This window comes from Oncorhynchus masou, chromosome 23 (assembly GCF_036934945.1).
Source record: "Oncorhynchus masou masou isolate Uvic2021 chromosome 23, UVic_Omas_1.1, whole genome shotgun sequence".
Classification (NCBI taxonomy): domain Eukaryota; kingdom Metazoa; phylum Chordata; class Actinopteri; order Salmoniformes; family Salmonidae; genus Oncorhynchus; species Oncorhynchus masou.
In genome coordinates, this window is record NC_088234.1 from 13,320,690 (window position 1) to 13,336,269 (window position 15,580).

Consider the following 15,580-nt stretch of genomic DNA (forward strand, 5'->3'; position numbering starts at 1 on the left):
TTACACACACACACACAGTGAATCACACACACACACACACACAGAGTGAATTACACATACACACACACACACACACACACACACAGAGTGAATTACACACACACACACACACACACACACTGAGTGAATTACTTCAGCCTCCATTAGACTAACAAGAACGTTCATCCTCTGGGGACACGGAGAGATGGATGGAAGAGAGAGAGAGAGAGAATTGAATTGATGGGAGGGAGCGAGATAGGAATAGAAGAGAGAGGAGGAGGGATAGATGGAGAGGGGATGGAGGAGAGAAACACATCAACCGTTGGTACAGAGACAACATCAGCAGTACACACACACACACGCACACAAAATATAATAATACGCACTAAAACAAACAGTAGGTGTATTGGCATACATGAGGGGTTAGTTTAGCTACATATAGGTGATTGACAGAGATATGTGAATATATGCAGACAAGTGCATACACAGTCCATAAACACACTATGGATTGGAAACCAATACCAAAGCAGAGATCAACAAGATGGACATGTAACACACACACACACACACACACACACACACATCCAGGAATAGCCTCCCTTTCATTGTTAATGGTAAACTGTTTCAGTGCAGTTATTTTCTAACCCAGAACACAGGAATTTACATGGCTCCAGATTCCTAGACTAACATAACAGTTGATCAGTGGTTTTAGGTTTTACATTTGGACCCACACACTCAATCCCAAATCACACTATATTCCCTATGTAGTACTCTTCCTAGTACACTACTTTGACCAGAGCCAAGTGGTGCACAATTTGAGACAGCAGAAGACACTACACAGAGATACAATGAACAGCACTATATAAAGAAGAATCAAGAGATCAAGACAAGTGAACAGATACATAGACAGACAACACTAAAGATAATTTCAAATGAGCAGATCGTGAAATTTGTATCAATTGGAAAATAATAAAGTTAAAACACACACACACACACACACACACACACACACACACACACACACACACACACACACACACACACACACACACACACCCCTATACAAACTCATCATCATTGACCATCTCCTTCCATAACTCCTGTCTGATGAATAGTCTTATAGACTTGCTATAACCTCTGCAATGGAAACCAGAAAAAACACATTGAGTTAAATATAATAGCTTCAACATATCAAGCCTCAACATATCACATGAAGACATGTAGGATAATATGGAAGGACATGGTCAGCATCTCTCTCTCTCTCTCTCTCCTCTCCTCAGAGGTCAGTGCAGCGCTCCTGCTTGCTGTAATGGTCGAACTGGCTCTTCCAATGCATCATGTAGGAGGACCAGCGATGGAACTCCACCTTCCACTGACGCTCCGCCTCGTCTATGTTATCTGGGGAGGAAGAGAAAGAGAAGGAGGAGAAAGGGAGCGAGAGAGATATTACTACAAGTGAAAGACAGAGTTACCACTCTCACCCACAGATGGAATCACACACTATCAGTCAGAGAGGAACCCAGGGTGGGAGACCCTGTTTTTCTGACCAGAGGTCATAAGTTAGGGTCAGAGGATTACAGACATGTTTCACACAGATCTCTAACATTAACACATACTGACGAAGGAGGAGGGAATACTGACTAAGGAGGAGGGAATACTGACAAGAGGGAATACTGACAAGAGGGAATACTGACAAGAGGGAATACTGAGGAAGGAGGAGGGAATACTGACAAGAGGGAATACTGAGGAAGGAGGAGGGAATACTGACAAGAGGGAATAATGAGGAAGGAGGAGGGAATACTGACAAGAGGGAATACTGACAAGAGGGAATACTGACAAGAGGGAATAATGAGGAAGGAGGAGGGAATACTGACAAGAGGGAATACTGACAAGAGGGAATACTGACAAGAGGGAATAATGAGGAAGGAGGAGGGAATACTGACAAGAGGGAATACTGAGGAAGGAGGAGGGAATACTGACAAGAGGGAATAATGAGGAAGGAGGAGGGAATACTGACAAGAGGGAATACTGACGAAGGAGGGGGGAATACTGACGAAGGTGGAGGGAATACTGACGAAGGCGGAGGGAATACTGACTAAGGAGGAGGGAATACTGACTACGGCGGAGGGAATACTGACTAAGGCGGAGGGAATACTGACTAAGACAGAGGGAATACTGACTAAGGAGGAGGGAATACTGACTAAGGAGGAGGGAATACTGGCGAAGGAGGAGGGAATACTGACTACGGCGGAGGGAATACTGACTAAGGCGGAGGGAATACTGACTAAGGAGGAGGGAATACTGACTAAGGCGGAGGGAATACTGACGAAAGAGGGGGGAATACTGACGAAGGAGGGGGGAATACTGACGAAGGAGGGGGGAATACTGACGAAGGAGGGGGGAATACTGACGAAGGAGGGGGGAATACTGACGAAGGCGGAGGGAATACTGACGAAGGAGGGGGGAATACTGACGAAGGAGGGGGGAATACTGACGAAGGAGGGGGAATACTGACGAAGGCGGAGGGAATACTGACGAAGGAGGGGGAATACTGACGAAGGAGGGGGAATACTGACGAAGGAGGGGGAATACTGACGAAGGAGGGGGGAATACTGACGAAGGAGGGGGGAATACTGACGAAGGTGGAGGGAATACTGACAAAGGTGGAGGGAATACTGACGAAGGAGGGGGGAATACTGACGAAGGAGGGGGAATACTGACGAAGGTGGAGGGAATACTGACAAAGGCGGAGGGAATACTGACGAAGGCGGAGGGAATACTGACGAAAGAGGAGGGAATACGGACGAAGGAGGAGGGAATACTGACGAAGGAGGAGGGAATACTGACTAAGGCGGAGGGAATACTGACTAAGGAGGAGGGAATACTGACTACGGCGGAGGGAATACTGACTAAGGCGGAGGGAATACTGACTAAGGAGGAGGGAATACTGACTAAGACAGAGGGAATACTGACTAAGGAGGAGGGAATACTGGCGAAGGAGGAGGGAATACTGACTAAGGCGGATGGAATACTGACAAAGGAGGAGGGAATACTGGCGAAGGAGGAGGGAATACTGACTAAGGCGGATGGAATACTGACAAAGGAGGAGGGAATACTGACTAAGACAGAGGGAATACTGACGAAGGAGGAGGGAATACTGACGAAGACAGAGGGAATACTGACGAAGGAGGAGGGAATACTGACGAAGGAGGAGGGAATACTGACGAAGGCGGATGGAATACTGACAAAGGAGGAGGGAATACTGGCGAAGGAGGAGGGAATACTGACGAAGGAGGAGGGAATACTGACGAAGGAGGAGGGAATACTGACGAAGGAGGAGGGAATACTGACAAAGGAGGAGGGAATACTGGCGAAGGAGGAGGGAATACTGACTAAAACAGAGGGAATACTGACTAAGGCGGAGGGAATTCTGACGAAGGCGGATGGAATACTGACTAAGGCGGAGGGAATACTGACGAAGGAGGATGGAACACTGACGAAGGAGGGGGAATACTGACGAAGGAGGAGGGAATGAAGGGGAGATTAAATATAGTGGGGAGAACAAGTATTTGATACACTGCTGATTTTTCAGGTTTTTCTACTTAAAGCATGTAGAGGACTGTCATTTTTTATCACAGGTACACTTCAACTGTGAGAGACGGTATCTAAAACAAAAATCCAGAAAATCACATTGTATGATTTTTACGTAATTAATTGCATTTTATTGCATGACATAAGTATTTGATACATCAGAAAAGCAGAACTTAATATTTGGTACAGAAACCTTTGTTTGCTATTACAGAGATCATACGTTTCCTGTAGTTCTTGACCAGGTTTGCACACACTGCAGCAGGGATTTTGGCCCACTCCGCCATACAGACCTTCTCCAGATCATTCAGGTTTCGGGGCTGTCGCTGGGCAATACGGACTTTCAGCTCCCTCCAAAGATTTTCTATTGGGTTCAGGTCTGGACACTGGTTAGGCCACTCCAGGACCTTGAGATGCTTCTTACGGAGCCACTCCATAGTTGCCCTGGCTGTGTGTTTCGGGTCGTTGTCATGCTGGAAGACCAAGCCACGACCCATCTTCAATGCTCTTACTGAGGGAAGGAGGTTGTTGGCCAAGATCTTGTGGTACATGGCCCCATCCATCCTCCCCTCAATACGGTGCAGTTGTCCTGTCCCCTTTGCAGAAAAGCATCCCCAAAGAATGATGTTTTCACCTCCATGCTTCACGGTTGGGATGGTGTTCTTTGGGTTGTACTCATCCTTCTTCTTCCTCCAAACACGGCGAGTGGAGTTTAGACCAAAAAGCTCTATTTTTGTCTCATCAGACCACATGATCTTCTCTCATTCCTCCTCTGGATCATCCAGATGGTCAATGGCAAACTTCAGATGGGCCTGGACATGCGCTTGCTTGAGCAGGGGGACCTTGCGTGCGCTGCAGGATTTTAATCCATGACGGCGTAGTGTGTTACTAATGGTTTTCTTTGAGACTGTGGTCCCAGCTCTCTTCAGATCATGGACCAGGTCCTGCAGTGTAGTTCTGGGCTGATCCCTCACCTTCCTCATGATCATTGATGCACTACGAGGTGAGATCTTGCATGGAGCCCCAGACCGAGGGTGATTGACCGCCATCTTGAACTTCATCCATTTTCTAATAATTGCGCCAATAGTTGTTGCCTTCTCACCAAGCTGCTTGCCTATTGTCCTGTAGCCCATCCCAGCCTTGTGTAGGTCTACAATTTTATCCCTGATGTCCTTACACCCTCTCTGGTCTTGGCCATTGTGGAGAGGTTGGAGTCTGTTTGATTGAGTGTGTGGACAGGGGTCTTTTATACAGGTAACAAGTTCAAACAGGTGTAGTTAATACAGGTAATGAGTGGAGAACAGGAGGGCTTCTTAAAGAAAAACTAACAGGTCTGTGAGAGCCGTAATTCTTACTGGTTGGTAGGTGATCAAATACTGATGTCATACAATAAAATGCAAATTAATTACTTAAAAATCATACAATGTTATTTGAACTACAGGGAACGTATGATCTCTGTAAAAGCAAACAAAGGTTTCTGTACCAAATATTAAGTTCTGCTTTTCTGATGTATCAAATACTAATGTCATAAAATAAAATGCAAATGAATTACTTAAAAATCATACAATGTGATTTATGGATTTTTTTTTTTTAGATTCCATCTCTCACAGTTGAAGTGTACCTATGATAAAAAATGACAGACCTCTACATGCTTTGTAAGTAGGAAAACCTGCAAAATCAGCAGTGTATCAAATACTTCTTCTCCCCACGGTATAGAGTTAAAGAGTTAAAAATGAAAGATGATAGTTTGACTAGGATTGGTGTTAAAACAATTCAAAAACAAATACAATCTGAACAGTATATTGCACCATATCAAAGAAAAATAAGTAACAATGTGCAAAACTGCAGCATCCCACTGAAAACATTAAACTGGTCCCTCTTTTCTCTCTCTTCTTTGCTGCCATGTTATAACCAGCAGCACACAGCAATGTTGACCATATTTTACTTTTATGAGAGATTTGCATTCAGAAATGCTAGCTGCCTCACTTTCGAGGGGCTGATGCAGTTTCTTCTCTCAGTAATTATTTGTCCCGTTTTCGAGAAGACCCTCTCAGAGGGAACGGATGTAGCCACTATGCAGAGTCTCCCTGTCATGACTTTAGTAAGCTGTGGGTAGACAGAGGCCTTGTTCCTCCACCAGCTCAGAGGATCTGCAGATCGTTGGAGGAGGGGCTCCTCCAAATAGGATCGGACCTCCATTATGGCATCTGCGAGGGATTCCTTCGTGCTGCATCCCCAGTTGTTCTCTCGTCAAACAGCATCCAAACAGAAGACGTTTGTGGCACTACTGCTGGTGCTTCTTCTCCATCTGATCCCTCTTCTGTCTGTTGCCCTGGTGCCTGAGCCAGCTGACTGCTGGGGATGTCCCTCCCTGATGCTGAGGTTATTCTTTGAAGAGCCTCATCAATTGCTCTGGCATCACTGAAGGCTAACTTCTTACACCGGGGTCAAGTGTAGCGGTTTGTGATTGCACGTGATTATATTCCATTCTGTGGAACTTTCTGTCCATTGATGAACATAGGGTGTCCATCAACGCTGTCACATGACCTGTGGTTACATTTGCTTCTCTCTGGCGGCTGGCTGTGATTCGCTGCAGACCCTTACACAGGAGTATCATTTGTGAGGCTGTCACATCGCTGAAAAGAGAGAACAGTAACTTATTAGTTCAGGTTTGTGTTTTGTCTACTGACACTACATTCTCATCTACTGCTCATATACACATATCATACTGGATTAAATAGTGATGTAGTAATAACTGCTTACTCTACCTTTCTCCACTGTTCTCCACAGTGACCTGCTCTAAGGGTTCCAGGACTCTACACACCTCCTCCATCACCTCCCATTCCTCTCGGGTCAGAGCATCAACAGGTGCATTGACAATAGCCAGGGTAGAGATGATGGCATCCTTTAACTCAAGAAACCGCTTCAACATTTAAAATGGCAAACTGCAGTAGCTTTTTGGAGTCTTTCCCACACTGAAGCCTGTGTGCTCTCGTACAGTTGTGGAATAAGTGATTTTAAAAGGGTTTTCCTGCTTGGAATTGTGTACATTGGATTTAGACTATTGCTATAATTTCTAAAACCTCTGTCCTCCACGATTGAAAATTACTGGAAATTGGTGGCAATCATTTTAGCCAATGCAATATCAATTTAGCCTTGTTTTGCTACAGACATAGACTTTGGCATAAACTGGTCCATAGAAGACTGTTGCTGTGGGTCGTGGAGTAGGTCTACTTGGCTGAGTGGATACATCTCCTCGTGTGGAGGTGCTGGCTCCACCACTATCACTAGCAGGTCTACTTGGCTGAGTGGATACATCTCCACGTGTGGAGGTGCTGGCTCCACCACTATCACTAGCAGGTCTACTTGACTGTGTGGATACATCTCCACGTGTGGAGGTACTGGCTCCAACACTATCACTAGCAGGTCTACTTGACTGTGTGGATACATCTCCACGTGTGGAGGTGCTGGCTCCACCACTATCACTAGCAGGTCTACTTGACTGTGTGGATACATCTCCACGTGTGGAGGTGCTGGCTCCACCACTATCACTAGCAGGTCTACTTGACTTGAGTGGATACATCTCCACGTGTGGAGGTGCTGGCTCCACCACTATCACTAGCAGGTCTACTTGACTGTGTGGATACATCTCCACGTGTGGAGGTGCTGGCTCCACCACTATCACTAGCAGGTCTACTTGACTGAGTGGATACATCTCCACGTGTGGAGGTGCTGGCTCCACCACTATCACTAGCAGGCCCGCTAGTTTCTCGAAGCTCTGCTACAGCTGGCAGACTTGTTTTCGAGTTGCTGTGCTGTGCGTTTTGTTGCCAACCTATTTTGCTACCTGACAACTTTACGGTTTTTACTTTTTAATTACTGAGATAGATAGATAGATAGATATATCTATCTATATTCCCCCCCCCCAACTTTTTCACTCCGGACGATTTATCTGGACACGATTCGTCAGGACCTCCAACAGCCGAAGCTAAGTAGTAACATTAACAGTCAGAGATCACCAAGCGCAACATAGCTTCTGCGTGTAAATCAGCTAGAAAGATGTGTCGGCATCGAGTAATTGTCTCTGGCCCCCTCCCAGTTAGGGGGACTGATGAGCTCTACAGCAGTCTCACAACTCAATCGCTGGTTGAAAACTGTTTTCTGCCCCTCCCAAAAGTTAGAATTTGTAGATAATTGGCCCTCTTTCTGGGACTCACCCACAAACAGGACCAAGCCTGACCTGCTGAGGAGTGATGGACTCCATCCAAGCTGGAGGGGTGCTCTCATCTTATCTACCAACATAGACAGGGCTCTAACTCCTCTAGCTCCACAATGAAATAGGGTGCAGGCCAGGCAGCAGGCTGTTAGCCAGCCTGCCAGCATAGTGGAGTCTGCCACTAGCACAGTCAGTGTAGTCAGCTCAGCTATCACCATTGAGACCGTGTCTGTGCCTCGACCTAGGTTGGGCAAAACTAAACATGGCGGTGTTCGCCTTAGCAATCTCACTAGGATAAAGACCACCTCCATTCCTGTCATTATTGAAAGAGATCATGATACCTCACATCTCAAAATAGGGCTACTTAATGTTAGATCCCTTACTTCAAAGGCAATTATAGTCAATGAACAAATTACTGATCATAATCTTGATGTGATTGGCCTGACTGAAACATGGCTTAAGCCTGATGAATTTACTGTGTTAAATGAGGCCTCACCTCCTGGCTACACTAGTGACCATATCCCCCGTGCATCCCGCAAAGGCGGAGGTGTTGCTAACATTTACGATAGCAAATTTCAATTTACAAAAAAAAAAGACGTTTTCGTCTTTTGAGCTTCTGTTCATGAAATCTATGCAGCCTACTCAATCACTTTTTATAGCTACTGTTTACAGGCCTCCTGGGCCATATACAGCGTTCCTCACTGAGTTCCCTGAATTCCTATCGGACCTTGTAGTCATAGCAGATAATATTCTAATCTTTGGTGACTTTAATATTCACATGGAAAAGTCCACAGACCCACTCCAAAAGGCTTTCGGAGCCATCATCGACTCAGTGGGTTTTGTCCAACATGTCTCTGGACCCACTCACTGTCACAGTCATACGCTGGACCTAGTTTTGTCCCATGGAATAAATGTTGTGGATCTTAATGTTTTTCCTCATAATCCTGGACTATCGGACCACCATTTTATTACGTTTGCAATTGCAACAAATAATCTGCTCAGACCCCAACCAAAAGAACATCAAAAGTTGTGCTATAAATTCACTGACAACACAAAGATTCCTTGATGTCCTTCCAGATTCCCTCTGTCTACCCAATGACGCCAGAGGACAAAAATCAGTTAACCACCTAACTGAGGAACTCAATTTAACCTTGCGCAATACCCTAGATGCAGTTGCACCCCTAAAAACTAAAAACATTTCTCATAAGAAACTAGCTCCCTGGTACACAGAAAATACCCGAGCTCTGAAGTAAGCTTCCAGAAAATTGGAACGGAAATGGCGCCACACCAAACTGGAAGTCTTCCATCTAGCTTGGAAAGACAGTACCGTGCAGTACCGAAGAGCCCTTACTGCTGCTCGATCATCCTATTTTTCTAACTTAATTGAGGAAAATAAGAACAATCCGAAATTCCTTTTTGATACTGTCGCAAAGCTAACTAAAAAGCAGCATTCCCCAAGAGAGGATGACTTTCACTTTAGCAGTGATAAATTCATGAACTTCTTTGAGGAAAAAAATATGATTATTAGAAAGCAAATTACAGAGTCCTCTTTAAATCTGCGTATTCCTTCAAAGCTCAGTTGTCCTGAGTCTGCACAACTCTGCCTGGACCTTGGATCAAGAGAGACGCTCAAGTGTTTTAGTACTATATCTCTTGACACAATGATGAAAATAATCATGGCCTCTAAACCTTCAAGCTGCATACTGGACCCTATTCCAACTAAACTACTGAAAGAGATGCTTCCTGTGCTTGGCCCTCCTATGTTGAACATAATAAACGGCTCTCTATCCACCGGATGTGTACCAAACTCACTAAAAGTGGCAGTAATAAAGCCTCTCTTGAAAAAGCCAAACCTTGACCCAGAAAATCTAAAAAACTAATCGGCCTATATCGAATCTTCCATTCCTCTCAAAAATCTTAGAAAAGGCTGTTGCGCAGCAACTTACTGCCTTCCTGAATACAAACAATGTATACGAAATGCTTCAGTCTGGTTTTAGACCCCATCATAGCACTGAGACGGCACTTGTGAAGGTGGTAAATTACATTTTAATGGCATCGGACCGAGGCTCTGCATCTGTCCTCGTGCTCCTAGACCTTAGTGCTGCTTTTGATACCCATCGATCACCACATTCTTTTGGAGAGATTGGAAACCCAAATTGGTCTACACGGAGAAGTTCTGGCCTGGTTTAGATCTTATCTGTCGGAAAGATATCAGTTTGTCTCTGTGAATGGTTTGTCCTCTGACAAATCAACTGTAAATTTCGGTGTTCCTCAAGGTTCCGTTTTAGGACCACTATTGTTTTCACTATATATTTTACCTCTTGGGGATGTTATTCGAAAACATAATGTTAACGTTCACTGCTATGCGGATGACACACAGCTGTACATTTCAATGAAACATGGTGAAGCCCCAAAATTCCCTTGCTAGAAGCATGTGTTTCAGACATAAGGAAGTGGATGGCTGCAAACTTTCTACTTTTAAACTCAGACAAAACAGAGATGCTTGTTCTAGGTCCCAAGAAACAAAGAGATCTTCTGTTGAATCTGACAATTAATCTTAATGGTTGTACAGTCGTCTCAAATAAAACTGTGAAGGACCTTGGCGTTACTCCGGACCCTGATCTCTCTTTTGAAGAACATATCAAGACCATTTCAAGGACAGCTTTTTTCCATCTACGTAACATTGCAAAAATCAGAAACTTTCTGTCCAAAAATGATGCAGAAAAATTAGTCCATGTTTTTGTCACTTCTAGGTTAGACTACTGCAATGCTCTACTTTCCGGCTACCCGGATAAAGCACTAAATAAACTTCAGTTAGTGCTAAATACGGCTGCTAGAATCCTGACTAGAACCAAAAAATTTGATCATCATATTACTCCAGTGTAGGGAGGCCTAAACTGGCTTCCTATCAAAGCAAGGGCTAATTTCAAGGTTTTACTGCTAACCTACAAAGCATTACATGGGCTTGCCCCTACCTATCTCTCTGATTTGGTCCTGCCGTACATACCTACACGTACGCTACGGTCACAAGACGCAGGCCTCCTAATTGTCCCTAGAATTTCTAAGCAAACAGCTGGAGGCAGGGCTTTCTCCTATAGAGCTCCATTTTTATGGAACGGTCTGCCTACCCATGTCAGAGACGCAAACTCGGTCTCAACCATTAAGTCTTTACTGAAGACTCATCTCTTCAGTGGGTCATATGATTGAGTGTTGTCTGGCCCAGGAGTGGGAAGGTGAACGGAAAGGCTCTGGAGCAACGAACCACCCTTGCTGTCTCTGCCTGGCCGGTTCCCCTCTTTCCACTGGGATTCTCTGCCTCTAACCCTATTACAGGGGCTGAGTCACTGGCTTACTGGGGCTCTCTCATGCCGTCCCTGGAAGGGGTGCGTCACCTGAGTGGGTTGATTCACTGATGTGGTCATCCTGTCTGGGTTGGCGCCCCCCCCTTGGGTTGTGCCATGGCGGAGATCTTTGTGGGCTATACTCAGCTTTGTCTCAGGATGGTAAGTTGGCGGTTGAAGATATCCCTCTGGTGGTGTGGGGGCTGTGCTTTGGCAAAGTGGGTGGGGTTATATCCTTCCTGTTTGGCCCTGTCCGGGGGTGTCCTCGGATGGGGCCACAGTGTCTCCTGACCCCTCCTGTCTCAGCCTCCAGTATTTATGCTGCAGTAGTTTATGTGTCGGGGGCTGGGGTCAGTTTGTTCTATCTGGAGTACTTCTCTTGTCCAATTCGGTGTCCTGTGTGAATCTAAGTGTGCGTTCTCTAATTCTCTCCTTCTCTCTCTCAGAGGACCTGAGCCCTAGGACCATGCCCCAGGACTACCTGACATGATGACTCCTTGCTGTCCCCAGTCCACCTGGCCGGGCTGCTGCTCCAGTTTCAACTGTTCTGCCTTATTATTATTCGACCATGCTGGTAATTTATGAACATTTGAACATCTTGGCCATGTTCTGTTATAATCTCTACCCGGCACAGCCAGAAGAGGACTGGCCACCCCACATAGCCTGGTTCCTCTCTAGGTTTCTTCCTAGGTTTTGGCCTTTCTAGGGAGTTTTTCCTAACCACCGTGCTTCTACACCTGCATTGCTTGCTGTTTGGGGTTTTAGGCTGGGTTTCTGTACAGCACTTTGAGATATCAGCTGATGTACGAAGGGCTATATAAATAAATTTGATTTGATTCACAGTTGGGTGCACAGTTCGCATATGGCGGTGTAGGTTGTACATAGAACCGGCTTTATATAAGATTTTGTTTTGCAAATTCTATACTGTGTTCTAACATTGTCTACATTATTAAAATGCATCCAAAAGCTACTGTGCTTCCGACTCATTTTCCAGCTGTTGTTTCCACAGCTGTCCTTCCTCCCTCTCCTCGGCTGCTAAGTGTGTGACTGTGAGTGAGTTGGCTCGGCCCTCCCTCACGCATCTTTGGTTCATTGGTTGACACTGCGTGTCTGATTGACAGGAACAACAGGTGAGGCTGTTAGTCTGAGCAGACAGTCAGAACGAATGTGCGCGCTTGAGTATTTAGGCCTATTTTATTTAGTTTCCCTTTTTCGTTATTTTAATTAGTTAATTCTATTCATTTAAATATTTTGAATATTCATATCTTTATTTAAAAAATATTTTTATAAATAGATTCGGCTCTTCTGATATGCGAGCCGGCTCCCAACGTTCACCTACAAGAGCCGGCTCTTAGAGCCGACCCATCTCTATTCTCTTCCTCCTGCTAATCTGTCTCAACTGGCACCCTATTGAGTTTATAGTGAACAGGCTGCCCTATGGGCAAAAGTAGTGCACTTTATAGAGATTAGGGTGCGATTTGGAATGCGGTCAGTGTTTAATTTGAGCCGAGTCCTGTTCTACGTTTTGAACTGTTATGTTCCTGAACCTATTTGGCCAGATCCTGTACCTCCCGTGGCATAAAAAAAAAATCACTCACTTTTTTTCAATGTAAAAATTATAATAAAAGCGAGTAAAGTTAATTTGAGTTGCCTCTTCGTTAATTCTCCTGCCCCCTCAAAAAACGTCATGTGAAAAAGTAGATTTTCAGCCCGGGCCTAATACGTTTAAAAAAAGACCACATTTTTCACAACTTTTTGTTCAACTTCTGTAAAATGCCTCTACTCTAATGCTCTATGCCACTACGCAAATGCAATGATATGCATGCAATGCTTTATTATAAAGGTGATTTATCTTTCTCAGGCATTCTGGTACCTCAGAACTCCTCAGGTCACCCCCCTCGCGCACTCACTTTTTGTGCCCCACCTCCCGATTTATAAATTAACCACTGGATGTAACATCTGGTTCCCAAGAATGTGTGCATGGCATTTACATGCCAGAGCTAACCTAAAATCTATGACATCATTGTCCTATACTTCTTCATCCAATCTGACTCTGGGTCAGTTTAGCAGGGAGTTCGCAATACTGACCACGAACAAAGTTCCACTGCAAAACCAAACAATCTACACCATCTCACCCCCTCCCCCCTCACTCGCCCCTTCTCTCTCACTCTCTTTTCCTCCCGCCCCCCCTCTCTCTGTCTCAGTTCTTTTTATAGTTCTATCAGTCAGTTGAGTATTTTTCTCTGCAAAAGACAGTTAGCTGCACAGAGCTCCCTCAGAATATTCATGAACCCTCTGTATAAATCAGTTGAATATGTACTTGCAGCCCAATAATTAATTCAATAATGAATATGCGTGTGTAACCCCCTTACCGGTGATATTGAGGAGGCGTGGCAGAAAGCGGTTCCAGAATGCACACAGCTGGTTCCGCAGGCCCTTGTGGATCTTCAGAGATTCTGTGTTCAGCCCCACGTGTTTTTGCTCACTGTTGGTGAACTGCGGCCACATCTGCCTGCTATCCACACTGCCGTCAAAATTGATGTTGGGGTTACTGGAGAGAGAGGTGGAAGGAAGGAATCAGAGAGTGGAGGAGAGATGTGCCCCTCTCTCTCTCCCCCTCTCTCTCGCTCTCTCCCCCTCTCTCTCGCTCTCTCCCCCCTCTCCGCCCCTCTCTCTCGCTCTCTCCCCCCTCTCTCTCGCTCTCCCCCCTCCCCTTCTCTGTATTCACCTGCTCTCTCTCTATCCCACCCACCCTCTATATCTCTCTATCCCACCCACTCACCCCTCTCTAACCCTCTCTATCCCACCCTCTCTCTCTCTATCCCACACTCTCTCTCTCTATCCCACCCTCTCCCTCTCTATCCCACACTCTCTCTCTATCCCACCCTCTCCCTCCCTCTATATCCCACCCTCTCCCTCCCTCTATCTCTCACACCCTCTCTCTCTCTTCCACCCTCTCCCTCTCTCTCACCCTCTCTCTCTATCCCACCCTCTCCCACCCTCTATATCCCACCCTCTCCCTCCCTCTATATCCCACCCTCCCTCTCTATCTCTCCCACCCACCCTTTCTCTCTCCCACCCTCTCTCTCTCTCTCTCTCCCCCCCTCTCTCTCTCTATCCCACCCTCTCCCTCCCTCTCTATCTCACCCTCTCTCACCCTCTCCCACCCACCCTCTCTCTCTCACCCCCTCTCTCTCTCTCACCCTCTCTCACCCCTCTCTCTCTCTCCCACCCTCTCTCTCCCACCCTCTCTCCCTCCCCCCCTCTCTCTCTCCACCCTCTCTCCCTCTCTCTCTTCCACCCTCTCTCTCTCCCACCCACCCTCTCTCTCTCCCACCCACCCTCTCTCTCTCCCACCCACCCACCTCTCTCTCCCACCCACCCACTCTCTCCCACCCACCCACCCTCCCCACCCACCCTCTCTCTCTCTCCCACCCACCCTCTCTCTCTCTCCCCACCCACCCTCTCCCCACCCACCCTCTCTCTCTCTCTCCCACCCACCCTCTCTCTCACCCACCCACCCTCTCTCTCTCTCTCCCACCCACCCTCTCTCTCTCCCACCCACCCTCTCTCTCTCTCTCCCACCCACCCTCTCTCTCTCTCCCACCCACCCCCTCTCTCTCTCCCACCCTCTCTCTCCCACCCTCTCTCCCTCCCCCTCTCTCTCCCACCCTCTCTCCCTCTCTCTCTTCCACCCTCTCTCTCTCCCACCCACCCACCCTCTCTCCCACCCACCCTCTCTCTCTCTCTCTCCCACCCACCCTCTCTCTCTCCCACCCACCCTCTCTCTCTCCCCACCCACCCTCTCTCTCTCTCCCACCCACCCTCTCTCTCTCTCTCTCTCTCTCTTTCCACCCAACCTCTCTCTCTCCCCACCCTCTCGCTCCCTCTCTATCCCACCGTCCCTCTCTCTCTCTATCCCACCCTCTCTCTCTCTATCCCACCCTCTCACCCTCCCTCCCTCTATCCCTCCCTCCCTCTATCCCTCCCTCCCTCCCTCCCTCCCTCTATACCACCCTCTCTCTCGCTCTCCCTCTCCCACCCTCCCTCTTTCTCTCTCCCACCCTCCCACTCTCTCTATCCCACCCTCTCTCTCTCTATCCCACCCTCTCTCTCTCTATCCCACCCTCCCTCTCTCCCCACCCTCCCTCTCTCTCTCTATCCCACCCTCTCTATCCCACCCCCTCTCTCTCTATCTCACCCTCTCTCTCTCTCCATCCCACCCTCTCTCTCTCTCCATCCCACCCCCTCTCTCTCTCTCTCTCTCTCTATCCCACCCTCTCTCCCTCTCTCTCTCTATCCCACCCTCTCTCCCTCTCTCTATCTATCCCACCCCCTCTCTCTCTCTCTCTATCTATCCCACCCTCTCTCTCTCTCTCTATCTATCCCACCCTCTCTCTCTCTCTCTCTATCTACCCCACCCTCTCTATCTATCCCACCCTCTCTCTCTCTCTCT

At 46.9% G+C, this 15,580-nt stretch overlaps 1 protein-coding gene across 1 annotated transcript in view; it reads right to left on the bottom strand.

Moving 5' to 3' along the window:
• LOC135510337 (acetylcholinesterase-like) overlaps positions 1–15,580 on the bottom strand; it is a 35,577-nt gene continuing 19,997 nt past the window's right edge. Inside the window, exons 9-10 of the mRNA XM_064931183.1 lie at positions 13,497–13,675; positions 1–1,377 (exon numbers count right to left, since the gene is read on the bottom strand). Of these exons, the coding sequence (XP_064787255.1) occupies positions 1,256–1,377; positions 13,497–13,675 (301 nt within the window). The 3' untranslated portion in view covers positions 1–1,255. The remainder of the gene's footprint in view (positions 1,378–13,496; positions 13,676–15,580) is intronic.